Source organism: Mesoplodon densirostris, chromosome 18 (genome assembly GCF_025265405.1).
Source record: "Mesoplodon densirostris isolate mMesDen1 chromosome 18, mMesDen1 primary haplotype, whole genome shotgun sequence".
NCBI lineage: Eukaryota > Metazoa > Chordata > Mammalia > Artiodactyla > Ziphiidae > Mesoplodon > Mesoplodon densirostris.
In genome coordinates this window covers 7,130,050-7,147,814 of record NC_082678.1, presented here as the reverse complement: position 1 = coordinate 7,147,814, position 17,765 = coordinate 7,130,050, and the positions used below count along the sequence as shown (strand labels likewise).

Sequence of the window (17,765 nt, the reverse complement as noted above, 5' to 3'; positions counted from 1 at the left end):
AAACCTGTTTGGAATCAGACCCCTGGCAGATCAATACTCAGACCTTGCTGAGGGCTCACCAATAACCAGGCAAGTGGCGGGGACCTATTTTTTTTAACAGGGAGAGAGGAGAAAATTAGATTTCAGAGGCCAGAATGTATGAGACATGCCAAAGAAACATTTACCAAAAAGTAACACAGACTCTTCTATTACTATTTACAGACTCAGGCCTACAGTAGACTCCTACTTCTTTTTTTAAAAACTAGGAATGCAAGAGTTCAGAATAGGACACTGGACAGTCATAGCAAGAAACTAAGAGGACATTAATCAAGGCACTGTAAAAAACAGGAAGGCGATGGATAGATATCTGTGGCAAGTTCAGGGGCGTATAGAGTATTTTTTTAATAATATATCTTGGATATGAGTTAATTTTTTTTTTTTTTTTTTTTCTTTTTGCGGTATGTGGGCCTCTCACTGTTGTGGCCTCTCCCGTTGCGGAGCACAGGCTCCGGATGCGCAGGCCCAGCGGCCATGGCTCACGGGCCCAGCCGCTCCGCGGCATATGGGATCCTCCCAGACCGGGGCACGAACCCGTATCCCCTGCATCGGCAGGCGGACTCTTAACCACTTGCGCCACCAGGGAGGCCCGATATGAGTTAATTTTTAACAACTAGAAGACAAGGAAACACGTTCACTGGAATGAATTGTTATTAGTTAAAGTTTACACATCATTTTTTTAAATTTTTATTTATTTTATTTATTTGTTTTTGGCTATGTTGGGTCTTCGTTGCTGTGTGCGGGCTTTCTCTAGTTGTGGTGAGCAGGGGCTACTCTCCATTGCGGTGCGCAGGCTTCTCATTGCAGTGGCTTCTCGTTGTGGAGCACGGGCTCTAGGCGCACGGGCTCAGTAGTTGTGGCTCGCAGGCTCTAGATAGCAGGCTCAGTAGTTGTGGCACACGGGCTTAGCTGCTCTGTGGCATGTGGGATCATCCTGGATCAGGGCTCGAACCCATGTCCCTGCATTGGCAGGCAGATTCTTAACGACTGCACCACCAGGGAAGCCCTACACATCATTTAAAGTCATTTTTTCTAGTGAAGTTTTACCTTATCATCATCTGAAGGCTATTTGGCCTGGGATGGATTTTTTCTTTCTCAGCCTTAACTTGGGCAGTAAGACACAATCAAATTTGCATTTTTTTTCCACCAGCCACTAACAGAAATTAAAACAGGAGTTTGTACCAACACTATTGGACACAGAATTTTGTAGCGATGAGACATCAAAGTATCCCATCTCTTCTATCCTCTCCAAAGAAGTCAAGTCCAAGCTCAGAAGAGTTAAGCACCCGTGTTATGCAGTGTGTCTTTTGTTTGTTTGTTTTTGTTTTTATTTATTTTATTTTATTTATTTATTTATTTTTTTAAATTTTTTTTTCCTTTTTTGCGTTATGTGGGCCTCTCACTGTTGTGGCCTCTCCCGTTGCGGAGCACAGGCTCCGGACGCGCAGGCCCAGCGGCCATGGCTCACGGGCCCAGCCGCTCCGCGGCATATGGGATCCTCCCAGACCGGGGCACGAACCCGTATCCCCTGCATCGGCAGGCGGACTCTCAACCACTGCGCCACCAGGGAGGCCCTATTTTATTTTTTTTTATTAGTTTCTGCTTTATAACAAAGTGAATCAGTTATACATATACCTCTGTTCCCATATCCCTTCCCTCTTGCATCTCCCTCCCTCCCACCCTCCCTATCCCACCCCTCCAGGCGGTCACAAAGCACCGAGCTGATCTCCCTGTGCAGTGTGTCTTAACCAAACTCTTCGTTCATCTAAGAATGTGTTTTGTTTTACTCACTCCTCTCCCTGGTGATTTAACAACAACATCAAGTACATCCAGAGCCTTTGGGGCCAGGGTGGGGTTTGTCTCCCAAACTCTTGCAATTGCTGGCTCCCTGCCAAGACACCGCCCCTCTTTCTGGCTGAAACTCTCAACCCGTCTACACATTTTATCCTGTGTTTAATGATGCCCACATCCGTGGATACCTAGAAAGACATTCAGCTTCAGGGTCTCTACAAAAGTCCTGGAGTCAAGGGTAGTTTTACTTATAGGAACCCCGTTGCAACGACTCCTGTTACTTTCACAAGTTGACCTCATTGGAGGAAAAGGTTTTAGAATTTAGAGTGATAAATCTCCCACCTCGAACAGAACCGAAAGAGGGGCTGCCTGGCACACCAGAATGACCCCTTGGCACAGAGGTGCTCTGACGCTGAGTTGAAAAACATTCACTGGAGGAAAGTTCTTTCAAGTAAACTGTGATTGAACCGCTTCTTCTCTGGTTTGTCACAGTGTTTCTCAGTCCTGGCATTATTAACATTTGGGGCGGGATAATTCTTTGTTGGGTGGGGGGAACGGGGAGCTGTGCATTGTAGGGTTTTTATAGCCTGTGTGGCTTCTACGTACTAGATGCCAGTAGCACCTCCTCCAACTATGACAACCAAAAATGTCTCCAGGTATCGTCAAATGTCACCTGGGAGGCAAAATCACACCCAGTGGAGAGCTATTGGTTGATTAGATATTTTGTGTGGACATGATGGTATTTGGGCAATAGCGTGAGATTCTCCCCCATCTCTGAAATGAATGGAACATTCCAACTTCATCTACTCTGCCCTTGGCTTCCCAGCTGGCTCAGCCCAAAATAAAACTTGTTTTCATTCATCACACTCTTCTCCAACACTTTTTAAAAAAAATTAATCTGTTTATTTATTGGCTGTGTTGGGTCTTCGTTGCCCCACGCAGCCTTTCTCTAGTTGCCGAGAGCGGGGTCTACTCTTCCGGGCGGTGCGCGGTCTTCTCTTGTTGCGGAGCACAGGCTCTAGGCTCGCAGGCTCAGTAGTTGGGGCTCGCGGGCTCTAGAGCACAGGCTCAGTAGTTGTGGCACACGGGCTTCATTGCTCCGCAGCATGTGGGATCCTCCTGGACCAGGGCTCAAACCCGTGTCCCCTTCACTGGCAGGCGGATTCTTAACCACTGCGCCACCAGGGAAGTCCCTCCAACACTTTCTTATTCTTCCTCAAATCCATTTCCCCCAGTTAATCTTCCTCAAGGATTGAGTATTATAGGCATTCCCTCCAAAGAAAACCTGTAACTACTTGGAAACCTTGAGCTGTTTCAGGTGAGAGAGCCCAAAGTGAGCAGAATCCTCCCTAGGTCTTTTGTTTTTCTTCAAATGGATTGAGTTCAGCCACCCCATGCAACGTGAGGAATTAACTCACCAGTCTGACAGTCATTATGTTTGGGGTCACTTGCCCTTTGGAATTTCTTAGAAGCGTATCATGCAGCCGTGTGGAGCTGTGTAGGTAGGAAGCGAGAAAGGGCAGAGTTCTGGACATAACTGTTTGTCGGCCACTGTAAGTAGGGTGGCTGCTGACAAAGCCTGGGGAGCCAGATCAAAGCCTGGAGCTGCAGCGTCAGCCTTTCCTGAATCAGCTCTGATACCTGTCAACAGCCTCACCTAAGGAACCTCACCTAAGGCTCCCCAGAGCAAGGGAGCCCTTTGGAGGCTCTGGTGCAGTGGCCATGGGGGTTTCACTGCAGTCTATAGGGAGACGCGATGCCATTGTCATTTCACTGCAGTCATCGTGTGGGACAAGAAGGACTGGTAAGGAGGGCGTTGGTAGTCTAAGGACATTGGGACAGGCTGGGACCTGAGACCCTTTGCTGCAGTGCTACAATGCTTGCGCCTGGACAAACGTCTCTTTGAGCAACAAAATACAAGGAAACTGTAAGGGACTAAAAAAACTGACTGCGTGTTGCAGTTGGGGCCAATTCTGGACAACAAGATATAAAAGATACAAAAAGTCCAAAAAAACCCAACTGCCACTTTTGAAGAGCCGGGAGTAACAACAGGGTGTCGGGAGCAAAAGCAGGGTACTGGGCATGACCCCTGCACTCAATACCACCAAAGGGGTGGGCAAACACCTAAGCCACCCCTCTGGCCCGACCCCTGAAAACATCCCTACCCCTCACCCCATATAGGGAACCAGCTCTCCCCTCCTCCGGGAGTGAGCAAGGGAAACTGTTACTTGTTCTCACTCCCCCCTGCTGCAGCAGGGGCCCCAGTAAAGCCTTGCCTGAATTTCTTGTCTCATCTCTAGTCGATTTCTACTGCTTGGGGAAGGCCAAGAACCTGGTCAGTAACAATGTGATCAAAATAAACAAAAATAATTTATGCCACTTGGACTTCTAAGTTAGTGAAGCCAAATCACACTTGTACAAAAGCTCACTTAAGTGCATGACTAGGGTGGATCAAGTAGGGATCGGTGGCAGGGTTGCCTATGGGGTGGGGTTGAAGGAGGAGATTAGAGAGAAAGACAGAGGAGCAAAGATGGATTTTTTTTTTTTTTTTTTTTTTTTTTTTTGCGGTACGCGGGCCTCTCACCGCTGCGGCCTCTCCCGTTGCGGAGCACAGGCTCCGGACGCGCAGGCTCAGCGGCCACGGCTCACGGGCCCAGCCGCTCCGCGGCATGTGGGATCTTCTCGGACCAGGGCACGAACCCATGTCCCCTGCATCAGCAGGCGGGCTCTCAACCACTGCGCCACCAGGGAAGCCCTGCAAAGATGGAATTTTGGTGGCAGTCCTCGGCTAAAGAGTCCAAAATGGTTCACCGTGGAGGAGAAGGAATTAGATTTTCATTCTTTAAATTTTTATTTATTTATTTTTGCTGTGTTGGGTCTTCGTTTCTGTGCGAGGGCTTTCTCTAGTTGCGGAGAGTGGGGGCCACTCCTCATCACGGTGCGCGGGCCTCTGACTATCACGGCCTCTCCCGTTGCGGAGCACAGGCTCCAGACGCGCAGGCTTAGTAATTGTGGCTCACGGGCCCAGCCACTCCGCGGCATGCGGGATCCCCCCAGACCAGGGCTCGAACCCGTGTCCCCTGCATTGGCAGGCAGACTCTCAACCACTGCACCACCAGGGAAGCCCGATTTTCATTCTTTTTGCTCTGGAGAGAAGGACTGCAGCTCTTGAAGACTGGAATCCCAATTCTGTGATGGCGCGGAATGAGAGAAGTCTGGCCAGCCTTCAAACGCTGAAGTGCAGTTGAGCTGATCGGAAGGCAATGACCATGGAATGTGAAGATCAAAAGACGAAAGCCAGAAGACAGCAGAAAAGAAAGCATTGAAAATTTGCTGACTGGAAAAATACCCTCATGCTAAAAAAAACCCAAACCCCATAAAAACATCAAGTCGTTTCATGTTGTAGTTACACTCCTGCCCTGGAAAGATTTATGAAAGCAAAGGAAGAGAGGAGCACATAATTAGGAACAGGCTACCTAGAACACAGTTATTCTAGCTGTGGCTTAATTGGGTTAACAGACTCTGGTCCTGGTTCAAATAAGCTGGCTCTGCTATTCACTTATGTCTTTCATTTCTGTGTCAACAGCTGCCTGTTGACCCCGCTGCCCAGGTAAATGCCGGAGTCAGGCAAACGGGAGATAGATCTCTGCTAAGAATCAGGAGACCTGAGGACAGGTTACTCATGTGACTTAAAAGAGCTATTTTACCTCTCTAGGTCTTCATTTTTGTATCTATGAAATGAAAAAAAAAATTTTTGAATAGAATTAGTAGTGAGCAACTTAAAAAAAAAAAAGGGCCAATTCAGGAAAAAGAAAAATATTAAAAACTTTTTTCTTTTTATTAAGAAGCCAGCAACCCAGAGGCAGCTTTTTTATCTTTCACTCTGAAGTTAGATTTTGGACTTTGAGTTGCCCATCATTGGACTAGACTATTGCTAGTTTCTCTTCCAGATAAATTAGGTCCTTGGTTCCCTAATGGAAGTAACTTTTATTGACTGCTACTCATACTGTTTCTAGTCAATTCTTTCCTTAACAACATCATCAGAAGGCTCTTTGGCCAGAGTGTTTTCTGTTCTCAAGAGGCTCTTGAAAAACTCTTGGATACAAATTATATTCTGCTATTTGATTTACACATATAGGTCTTAAAGGCATTTGGCAATTGCTACAGAGTGAAATCAATAAATATTAAAAATTTAGCAGCTAACGTAATGATTTTCAGAAAACAACTCAGCAAAGTTTGACAGGTTACAAACAACTAGTCAATTGATAAGGACTGGAACTTCAGCTATCCAGGTGTGTCTTCAAATGAAATGCTCTTGGAGCAATAAAGCCATTGCCAACAGAAGAAGGAGGCTCCCACTGATATTTCTTCATGTAAATCTAATCACCTGATCAATCTTGCTCCCGAAGCCTGTGTGCCACAACTACTGAGCCTGCACCCTAGAGCCCACGAGCCCATGTGCCACAACTACTGAAGCCCGCCTAGATCCTGTGCTCCACAGCAAGAGAAGCCACCTCAATGAGAAGCACGCACACCACAACAAACAGTAGCCCCTGCTTGCTGGAACTAGAGAAAGCCCGCGCACAGCAAGAAGACCCAACACAGCCAAAAATTAAAAAAAAAAACCCAACAACGGTATTTGTCCTTTGGCCACAAGAAATCAAAATCTCTGTGGTCTGAATGAAGAGTTGCACCTGGTATTGGAAGGATGGTTTGATGCAGCCATTAGTCTTAGTGGCATCTGTGTGGTAGAGGATAGAGGATGAACTTGGAGTCAGACTGCCTATAGCTCTTAAACTGGCTCCTCTCTTCTGGGCAAGATACCTAATCCTTCTGTGCCTATTCATATGTAATGTGAACATAAATTCTAACACCCACCTCACAGAAACCTTGGGAGAATTAAGGGAGTTCACTGTATAAATAAATAAAATACTTAGAACAGAACCTGGTATCTATTAAGCCCAAATTTCATCTTTTATTCTGTGTCTTTATTAACCTCACCAACTGCTGGGGGCAGGGACATTATTTACTTTCTGCCAGAATCCTATTGCAAGGAACCTGGACTTGGTCCCTGAGGGCAAATAAATCATCCAGGATGGAGGCCATGCCCAAGCAGTGGGGTTCAATTCAGACAGAACAAGACCATTTCCCTTCATCCTTGGTGAAACCATTAGTGTCTTGGAGGGGCCTGGTGCCACCCCTGAAGAAATAAGATTCGGTAGGAGGACTCACCTTTCCCTAAAGATTCACATCCCAAAGTTCTGAAGCGAATGATCAGACTCACGCTCAGTAGATCCAGAGATATGCCGATGAGTCAAGGCTTCTGGAGGTGGGACCCTGCACCCAGGATGAAATAAATCCTGCAGAAATACTTCCAGTAGCTCCCTTGAGCAGCCCTCGGTGCTATCACTTGCCCTGTTCAGATTTTCTTTAACTATAACCCAAAACCTTGCTGACACTGGGTTACTGGATTCCACAGTCTACTCAGTTTTTTTTTTTTTGGCCAGGACCAGGGATTGAACCTGTGCCCCTTGAGGTGGGAGCGCAGAGTCCTAACCACTGGACCGCCAGGGAATTCCCTGCTCAGTCTTGTTCTGCTGCTATGACTTATATTCCCTGATTGCTTAGTTCGGTAATGATCTTTCCTGTCTGCACTCAAGTTGCAGTTTTGTAACAGGAGAGAGCCAATCCTGACTCCATGTTGGATCTGTTTCTTTTATTTTAACCTTTGCTTCCAGTTGCTTTTGTTCATTAAAAGGATACTGTCTATACACAGTGGCCTGCCTTAGGGAACCCTGTCCCCTCTGCTTGAATGTTAAACCAAAGTGCCTTTGTTCAGGGAAATATCCTGACCCTGTCCACCTGTGGATGGAGGCAAGAAAGAAGAAATTAACACATCCCCTCCCCAAGGCTGGCCATTCCAAAGGACATTTGCAAACCTTATGACCTTTTTACTTTACCTCCTCATCTCCTCCCCCTCTGTTCTATAAAAGAAACTGGCATCCAAACTCCGATAAGATGGTTTTTTTGGAGACATTAGTCTGCCATCCTCTCCGTCTGCCAGCTTTCCGAATAAACTTGTATTCCTTGCCTCAGCACCTCGTCTCCCGATTTATTGGCCTGTCGTGCAGCGAGCAGAGCGAGCTTGGACTCGGTAACAGTTTGATCCCATAGAGCAACTCATGCTGCACTGTGGTCTGGTAAATAATGTTCAGCCTTGGCCAACTAGAATACGATATTGTGACTATGTTGATATGCTCGACTCTACCTGTGCCCCTGTGGACACTTTATAAGTCTCCGCAGCCCTACTGGGACTCCTGGGCAACCCAAGACAAAACACCTTCCTTCTGGGCCTCCCTGGTGGCGCAGTGGTTAAGAGTCCGCCTGCCGATGCAGGGGATACCGGTTCGTGCCCCCGTCTGGGAGGATCCCATATGCCGTGGAGCGGCTGGGCCCGTGAGCCATGGCCGCTGGGCCTGCGCATCCGGAGCCTGTGCTCCGCAACGGGAGAGGCCACAACAGTGAGAGGCCCACATACCGCAAAAAAGAAAAAAAAAAAAACACCTTCCTTCTGCAAAAAGAAAACATAAGTATATAGAAACCAAATTATTTGTTTAGGGAAATAGAGAAAGAGCTAGAAATTTAGCTAAGCCAGAATTAGAACCTTCAGATCACATTGCCTCTAAAATATAGTAATCAACAAGACTTCATTCTTAAGTAAAACATTGTTTTAATAAAATACTGCACGTATATATTTTTCTTTGCAAAGATGTTATGACCAGGATGGTTGGTGTGAATGATACGATATGGTAAGCTATATAATTAGTAGAAAAAACAAGGACTCTCAAATAAATAGGCTTCAACATTTTTTTTAAAGGACATATTCTGCAAATCAGTTGAGACTAGAGAATAGGCAAAGAGGAGGAGTTGGCTTTTCCTCCAAGAATGCACTCTTGATTGGCTTGAGATAGAGAAAGGAGTCATATTTACCTCCAGGAATCAAAAGTAACATTGGAGTGACCTTCTGGAGAGAGAAACCCTGGCCCTCTCCTTGCCATTTTGCCCAAGATTTCAGAGCTTAACTGAAACATACAAAAGCACCACTATAGAGTCACTTTTAGGCATCTGAGGATCCAGCAGGGTGGGTGTGGAATCAGTGGAAAATTCTGGGGAAAGCAGAGCTGGGCTAATAAGGAGAAAGATCGAATGTTACAGAGGAGAAGCTGACTTTGCCTGAATATTCTCACCTAGTACAATATCCAGATCACTGCAGCCATTCAGAAATCCCAGTAAATACAATGACCATGGATATATAATAGAAAAATACAAGAAGCAGAATTACTCCACTAAGGACCTATTCATTGTACTTTAAGTTGGTCCCCCACCGTTGCGAGCCCTTTACCTCAAGATTCGTATATAATCAAAGCCATTAAGATATTGTTTGACATATAATTTGCATGATATGCAAGATATTTAAAAATCCTCCTTAATCAATCCTTCTTTCCCTATCAAATCCACTGCTCCTTTCTCCTTTTCTGGGTACGGATGAGCATGAGTAGAAAATTCAGTGTGATCCCCAGCCTGGCGTTATGAGCTGGCCTTACCAAGAAGTCTCGCTTTTGTGTATTGGACAAAAGAGTAAGTATATCTTCGTGGAAAAAAATCCAGAACGACCCAACCTCCAATAAGGCTTTCTCAAAGAGCCTTATTAGCTTTTCAAAAAACCATCACCCAATGCAATTAGAATTGCAAAGGGGGAAGGGGGTGTCGCCTGAGCTGACTCTATAGTACCTCTGGCCTCACAACAGGCTGGCAGAAGGCCCTAGCCACCTTCAATCCTTGGTGCAGTCATTGACTTTTAAATTCTGAAGACTCCACATCCTTTTACAAAGTCTTCTTGTTCGGCTGGCCCAGGACCTGGGCCAGGCAGTAGGGGATGAGACTGACAGATGCCAGGGGCACTGCCGCACTCTTGCAGAAGGACAGGACATAGAAGATCAGCTCGATTTGGGATGGGGGTTTCAAAGAGTCAAAGAGATGCAGGAGGACGAGGGAGGCCACAATGCAGCTGAGGCGGAACGGGAACCACTTGCTAAGCTTGCCTTTGCAGCTCTCCCTGTACATGCTGGAGTTGAGAGCCAGGCCCAGGCCAAAGAGTGTCCCCAGGTTCTTGAGGAGGCTGGCAAAGGGCGTAGTGTCAATGTGGACCCATTCTGGCCGCTCACACCTTCGCTTGGCTTTCTCTAGGGTCCACAGGAGGTCGACCCCCAGCCCCTTTAGCAGCAGGTAAAATCCGATGGCAAAACTGAACAGGAAGAAGGTAATGAGAAAATATTTCTTGAGGCTGGCGTTGTAGATGCTCCGGATGTGGCGGAAAGTCTCAGCAACCGCAATGCCTGAGCGGAAGAAAGAATGATCATGAGAACTGGGGAAGACGCTGGCCCTTCAGCTAGAGGTGAGTTTGGAGCAATGGGTGACATGTCATCCACCCCACCATTGTGGAGTTAAATCACAGATGCCAGATTAGAGGGTCATTTGTTTTCTTCCCATATGTGATTCCAGCCTGTCCTCAGCCACAGATTCTTTCAGATGGAAGAGTCATGTCACATACTTCCTCCCTCCACATGCAAGTTTCCTGTGTGTGACTGTGTGTGCACGTGTGTGTGGTCATCCTGTCTCTACTTGAATACCCTCAAGGATGGAGAGCTCACTCCCACTCAGGGAACCCATTTCATCTTTGTATGGATTTGATCATTAATCAGTTCTTCCTTGTGCTGAGCTAAATAAAACCTCTCTCCTTCTAATGATGTCTATTGGTCTCAGTTTTTTCCGCAGGCGTTAATAAGTGGTAAATCTAGAGCCTCTGTCAGCACATTTAAAGATACTTATTCTCAGTGGTGAGGGATAAATTAGGAGGTTGGGATTAACATATACACACTATATAAAATAGATAACCAACAAGGACCTACTCTATAGCACAGGGAAGTATACTCAATATTTTATATTAACCTATAAGGGAAAAGAATCTGAAAATGAATATATATATGTGTATGTGTATATATATAGATATATATACCTGTATATATATCTGAATTACTGTGCTGTACACCTGAAACTAACATGGTATTGTAAATCAACTATACTTCAATTAAAAAAATAATAAACTGGGGGGAAAAAAAGAAGAGACTAAGACAGATTGGGAACTCAAAAAATAAAATAAAGAAAGATAGTTATTCTCCTCTCTAACTTAAACATTCCTGGGTCTTTCATGTAACATGAACTTCCAGGCTCTTTCTCAAACATGGAACCCCGTGCTAAATGCTGTGTTAATTTCATGGTTGCCATGAAGCCATTATTTCCCTTGTTCTCAACATGCTTCTGTGAATGCTGCCCTGCTCTGCTTTTTCAGGTCTCCAGGGGAAAAATTCTGCATTTTCCTTAAGGTTTTATATTCTAGTGCTTCCCACAAAGTCAAGAAATTCTTTCTTACACTTAACCAAAGTCTTTCCTGCCCCTTATTAACTGGATCCAAGAAAACAAAATATTCAAAATTCAGAACCTATAATAAAGAGAAGCTGTGGGTATCTGTTAGGTTTGCAAATGGATTTATTTAAATAAATAGCTTTCCAAAGACATGGTGTTAATTTGTTAAATTTGGTAGCTTTTCTTAAGACTAAACTAGGGGCCACTTCCAACTGAAGACCAGTAAGAAATAAAGAATGTAAATATCTTGGAGATTTCAAGCGAATTCAACTGGGTAAGTTAATTTTCTGTATTGTCATGTTTCTGGAACATACTTAGTTGTGTACATCTGGGCACTCCTATAGAAATGAGTCATTTCAAATCGCCCACCCTTGACTTTCAACCCACTGAAATGCTAATAGCATTGATTATACACAGAACATGGCAGGAATGCTGGGATTTTGTCCTGATGAGGGAGGAATGGTATAGGTGGGGAGTTGGAGGGAGGGAGCCAGAGCAACTGGTACCTGACAAGACTCCAGCAACAACTTGATGGGGAAAATGAGCAGCAAGGTAGATTCGTGAAAGACAGACATTCAGCTGCACTGCCCAGAATCCCAACCACAAAATGATGTTCAAGCACCTGAAATGGAAGAGACAGCCATAAGGGAACCCAGATATAGATCCTTCAGCAAAGAGAACAGCCTCAGCAGGAATGTTGGAACCTGGCAAACTCAGGCTTCATCAGTGGAATTTTTGTAAATTGAAGCCTGTACTCAAAATTCAAAGATAACCATGGCAAGTGGTGAACCCCTGTGTATGTGAATTTTAACCTCCCTATTTTATGTTTCATAATTAAGGATTTGCACAGTGTCTGCATACCCAGAATTCCCCATAGAAGGAATGTCTTCTGCTTCTTTGTTTATTTTAACCTGGACGGGACGTCTCAATTGTTGGTACAGAAATGGATTTTTGTTTAAAGCCTGCTTCTAGCTCACTAGCTGATCTCGAGAAACCCCTCTGTTATGTTAGGCCTTTTTTACTGATCTCTAAAATTAGGTGTTGCCCGTTCACAACATTCATTAAGTGGGTCCCTTCCAGCCCTAACATTCTGTGACTCTAATATTCACTCTCAACAGAAATGCCACAACTCTTATCAGTACCAACCTAAGGCATGGGGTGGGCTGGGGGCACGTGAAGAAGAGCAAGTGGTGTGTCAGCTACAGAGAGCCACCTCCTGCCCTCCACCACGCACAACCCAGAGCTGGGTTCTTACCGAAATCTGTAGGTTGGCTTTTTCTTTCCCCGAAAGATAGAGAGGGTGGATGTGACCATCACATAGTATACACCTGCCGTACCCATGGCATGGCCAGAGGGACTCCCTAAAGGATAGGAAAGAGATGAATGAAAGAACCAAAGGTTAAAAGTCTCCATGTGGGAGATTGCTAGGGGGCATCATCTATCCATCCAACCATCCATCTATCCATCCATCCATCTATCTTTCCATTCAGGAAATTTAATGGAAAAGCCACAAGATGGTGAAGTAGGAGGACCCTGGGCTCACCTCTTCTCATGAGCATACCAAAATCACAACTAACCGCTGAACAACTATTGATGGAAAAGACTGAAACCTATCTTTCCATCCATCCATCCATCCAATTATCCATCCACCCACCCATCCTTTCATCCATCTATCCATCCTGCCATCCATTCATTTATCCATGCAGTCATTTATTTAACAAATATCTATTGAGCTCCTACTACATGTCCAGCACCATGTTAGGCTTTGGGAGTACAGTGGTAAGCAAAGTCAGAGAAGGTCATAGCTCTCGTGGCTATATACAATCTAGAGATTACACAAAGAATCAGCATGCTGGGTACACAATCACAAACCGATCTGCCTTCCATTACCTCTCTTCCACTCTCTTTGCTCAGTCTGCTCCAGACATGCTGGCCTCATGGCTCTCCCTTAAACACACTCCCACTTCAGTGTCCCTGTCATGTTGGCCTTTCTAACCAGACACCTCTTCCTTCAGAAATTTACTGGCTAATTCCCTTGCCTCTTTCAAGTTTTTGCTCAGATCTCACCTTCTCCTCAATGAGTCCTACCCTGACCACCTTATTTAATACTACATTCAATTCCTATTCCTGATTCCTCTTCCCTGAAAGATGGAGGGTCCTGGGATGTGCCACTCAGATCCCCTTCTGGACTGAAGAGCTTATTTCCCCTTTCTCTTGTTGACAGTGTGGTTGCAGACGGCCCTCAGCTCTCAGACTTCTCTGGAAGTCTGGCCCTGGGCTGAAAAGAGCTGTCTTGATCACAGCTACCCTCTCCCTGGGGGGAGTCTGCACCCAATCACTGGTCTCTATTGGGGTATAAGGGCCTGGTCTCCTTGAATCAATTCAGAGCTCCTATGGGCTTGGCTGAGACTGAATCACAACTAGGTTTCTTCTGCCCAGGTGGCTTCTGTCCCTTTCTTCTATGAATGCTGCTCCCAAGAGTAGCCTACCCCCTGCATGCTGATCTCCATCTGAGTCTGCTTTCCAGGGAATCGCATAGGTAAAGGCTTGCCTTTCTTTCTTCCTCCTCCTCCTCCTTCTTCCTCTAATATCCTAAATATTTTACTTGTGTATTATGATTTTTTTTATAACACACACACACACACCCCATTCAAATTTAAGCTCCACAAGAGGGGGATCTTTTTTCTTTTTTGCCACGCTGCATGGCTTGCAGGATCTTAGATCCCTGACCAGGAGTTGAACCCAGGCCACCACAGTGAAGGCACCGAGTCCTAATCACTGGACCACCAGGGAATTCCCACGGGTAGGGATCTTTGTCTGTTTTATTCACTGAGGCATCTCAAGTACCTAGAACAGAGTTTGGCGCAGGTGCTAGATAAATAACATTTGAATGAATGGATATGCTCTGAAGTGAATCAAGGATTTGTGAGAACAAATAACTAAGGGCCATGCCCTAGTCTGGGGGTCAGTGATAGGGTCTTTGAGGAAGGGACAATAACACTGAGACCTACGGGTGAGCAACGGGGTTGAGTATTCCTTTCCTTACTGAAAAATGAAATCTATCATGTGGCTGAAAAACGCCTGTCTGGGTGTACTTAGTAAAATACAGACAGGGTGTGGGATTGGACAGTCAGCTCGGGAGGCCACATCTCCTGGGCCAGGCCTCTGGGAAGGACAGCCAGGGGCTCAGGGCTCTACTGTGTTCCCTTCCCTGGACAAAGGGCCACAGCACAGTTACTCTCCTGAGCCCTTTGCCTGTGAGGGAGCCCTTGCCTTTCTGGACTAGCAATTTCAGTTCTGGAAACATTAGGCAGATTTCCAAAGTGGCAGTCATGGGCTATTTGGGAATGCCTTGCTTAAGTGAATTCAAATAGAGTTGTACCGGACTTCCTTGGTGATGCAGTGGTTAAGAATCCGCCTGCCAGTGCAGGGGACATGGGTTCGAGCCCTGGTCCGGGAAGATCCCACATGCCACGGGGCAAATAAGCCCGTGCACCACAACTACTAAGCCTGTGTTCTAGAGCCTGCAAGCCACAACTACAGAGCCCACGCACCTAGAGCCCATGCTCTGCAACAAGGGAAGCCACTGCAATGAGAAGCCCGCGCACCACAATGAAGAGTAACCCCCGTTCCCCATAACTAGAGAAAGCCCACGCGCAGCAACAAAGACCCAATGCAGCCAAAAATAAATAAAATAAAATAAAATAAAATAAATGGAGTTGTACCAAATCCAAGACCATGACCAAAGCTTGCAAGAGTGGCTCTGCTCATGTCCCCCTCAAAGACAGCTTCATCCAGAACACTGTTACCAGGTGTCCACTGTGAGCAAGGTCCACCCAGTTAGTTTCTGTCTGGACAAGGGCTGCGACTCTCACCTGGGCCAGTCTCACATGTGACCGGGAACTGCTTTATCAGCGGCACGGAGGTGTTGCTGTAGTAGTCGGTGTCCAGGACCCACCAGTATGGGCGCTGTCCAAAGAGAATCCTGTGAAAAAGCAGAACCGATATCTGGAGTTACTGAAGGAACACTTTGTCCCAATGCCACACCCTTCGAGAAGAGAGAGTAGCTCAAGGAGAAGACCCATGTGATCCTACACAGAACACTGGTACCACGGGCACCTCCAAGAAGGGGAACTGGGTGGCTGGAGAGGGGCAAGGGAGGGAGACTTTTATGGTGCACCCGTTATATAACTTTTTAATTTTGCACTATTTGAAGGTATTCTTTATTCAAACATAAATAAATAAATCCAATATCCTCAAAGCCGTATTAACGACAACTATGTGACTTTTTTTTTTTTTTTAACCCCAAGGAGAATTTGTCCTGGCAGGATGCATAGGAACTATAGTTTGCAACTTGGACTTGCATATTCCACGGGTTCTCTTTCTGCTGGCCTCCAGAGTCTTGGGTTTCTTCCAGACACCAGAGAATGAGCCCCAGCCCCAAGGACAAGCCCCACCAGGAGATGTGGTCTCTGTTTCCACCAGAATCACTCTCTGTAAGGACATACATAGCTTCAGGAGCTTGTTCTGTATGCTCTCAGCTTTGAAACAGAATATCTCAGACAAACCGCTTTCCCTTTCAAAGCATGTTTTTCATTGTGGAAACAGGTGTGAAGGGTTGGTCAGGATGCCTCCTTTGCCCTGCAGTGGAGGAAGAGTGATTTCTCACTAAAATTAGCCACTAACTCTGACGTCTACCAACTGAGAGAAAATCCATGGTTCTTTACATGAAATTAGATGTTTGGAATAACGCTTTATCTTTTTATTTTTTAGAGTTATGCTATTGAATACCAGAAGTTACAGACAAAGTCGATTTTTCAACGGGAATTTCAGAATCCCGTCAATACGCCTTGGGCTTCTGAGCCCAATAACGATGTTCCTTTCTACCCTAAAGGACTTTTCTTGTTTATGGCCAAAGAAAATTAGAGCTAGAAGAGATCTTAAGAATCATCTGCCGGTGAACAAAGATAATTTTAGAGATGGTAAAGATCTTAGAGGGCAGCTGGTCCAACCTCTTCATTTTCTAGACAAGGAAATAGAGGCCAAACCAGTAATGTGTTAGAGTCATCCGGTACTGGCTAACAAATGTAAAATATTCCGGATTTTTGTAAGCTGGATCCAATGGTAGCTTGAAAGTGGGATAATATACACAGTAGAAACTGGCAAATACTAAAATCAGGGCTTTTTACCCCCAAGAGTCAGTTTATCAACACTGGATATAACATAGTTCGTAAGAGCCTTGCCTCTGAAACCAGCCTGCCTGGGCTTCAATCCTGCTTCCGACACCACCTGTGTTTTTCTAGTCGTTTAACTCAGTGCCTTAAAGTGCTTAGCACATGGCCTGGCACATACTACGTGTTCAATAAATGTCAATAACTATACTAATTATTAAGGTCCCAGGGATAATCTAAGTTTACAGATTATAAAACAGAAACTCAGAGAGTTGCTACGAGTTGTCCAGGACATACAGCTGGTAGGTGGTTGAACAAGAGAGTTCCCTGGATTACTTCTCATGACCCCACACAACAAGCTTTGAAACTGCCTTTGTGTTTCCTTTCTTCATACCTCATTTTTTTTCCTTCGTACATCTATCTTTATGTCACCTATGCCGTTTCAAAGTAATAAAACAGTGTTTCTTTGCTTATAGCCTATAATTCACAAGGTCCAGCTGGCCTTCCATCCATCTGACATAGCCTTTCCTGTATCTTCAGCTCACTGACAGCGTTTTCTCTGTCTTCCCTCATTCTGTAGAGGATCCAAAGTCAGGAGGGGAGTAACCTGTGGCTTCCCAAATAACATGGAGAAGGCAACTTCTGATGGACAGACATTTCCGGAGAGAATGCCAGCCTCTTTCCTTGCCGAGCTCCTCTTTGTCTGGCTCTTACTCACCACTTAAAGACGAGGTTGAGCCAATCTCCAATCACAGCTACCCAGAGGAGTTTGATGCCCACAGCTTCTCGAAGATGGAACCAGATGGGGAAGAGGACATAAAAGGCATTCCTGAGGTCTGCAATCACGGACACCAAGATGAACCAATCCTGGGAGTTCTGGTAATTCACCTGGAGGTAGCGGATTGACTGGATCCCAAAATCATGCAGAGCATTCATTCCCTCCTCCATCCTCACTCAGGAAGCCTTTGGCTGTGCCCTTGCAGTTATTTCAGACTTGATGTTGATTGCTCTGCTATCAGCCTGTGCCTTGCCTCTGTTTTATACACTCTGTATCCAGTCTGCAGGTCAACCCAGCCCTGATCTTTGGACTCAAAAACCGCTTTTGTCTAAAATCTATTGATCAAAGGTGCATCACCAGTAAGTTGATGCAAACATGTTCAGCGTGATTTACGTAAAATAGAAAAACAGGCACACAAAAACAGCCTGATCGTCCACGGGCTGGCACAGCCAATTATTAACTTTGGCATTGTTGCTTGACAGTGCAAGGGGCTGCCCTCCGGGTTC

General features: G+C 45.6%; 1 protein-coding gene across 2 annotated transcripts; it reads right to left on the bottom strand.

Annotated features, from left to right (window-relative positions):
• Nucleotides 1–9,711: 9,711 nt before the first annotated feature.
• Nucleotides 9,712–17,429, bottom strand: G6PC1 (glucose-6-phosphatase catalytic subunit 1). 2 transcript variants are annotated; one of them, XM_060082018.1, is made up of 5 exons: nucleotides 17,200–17,429; nucleotides 15,186–15,295; nucleotides 12,566–12,671; nucleotides 11,817–11,932; nucleotides 9,712–10,223 (listed from the first exon to the last, which is right to left on the bottom strand). In XM_060082018.1, the coding sequence occupies exons 1-5, from the start codon at nucleotides 17,427–17,429 to the stop codon at nucleotides 9,712–9,714; spliced, it is 1,074 nt and encodes a 357-aa protein (XP_059938001.1). The 2 variants fall into 2 exon arrangements, with proteins under 2 accessions (XP_059938001.1, XP_059938003.1); XM_060082020.1 differs by having other exon boundaries at nucleotides 10,208–10,223; nucleotides 12,566–12,588; nucleotides 15,180–15,295.
• Between the last annotated feature and the right edge of the window lie 336 nt (nucleotides 17,430–17,765).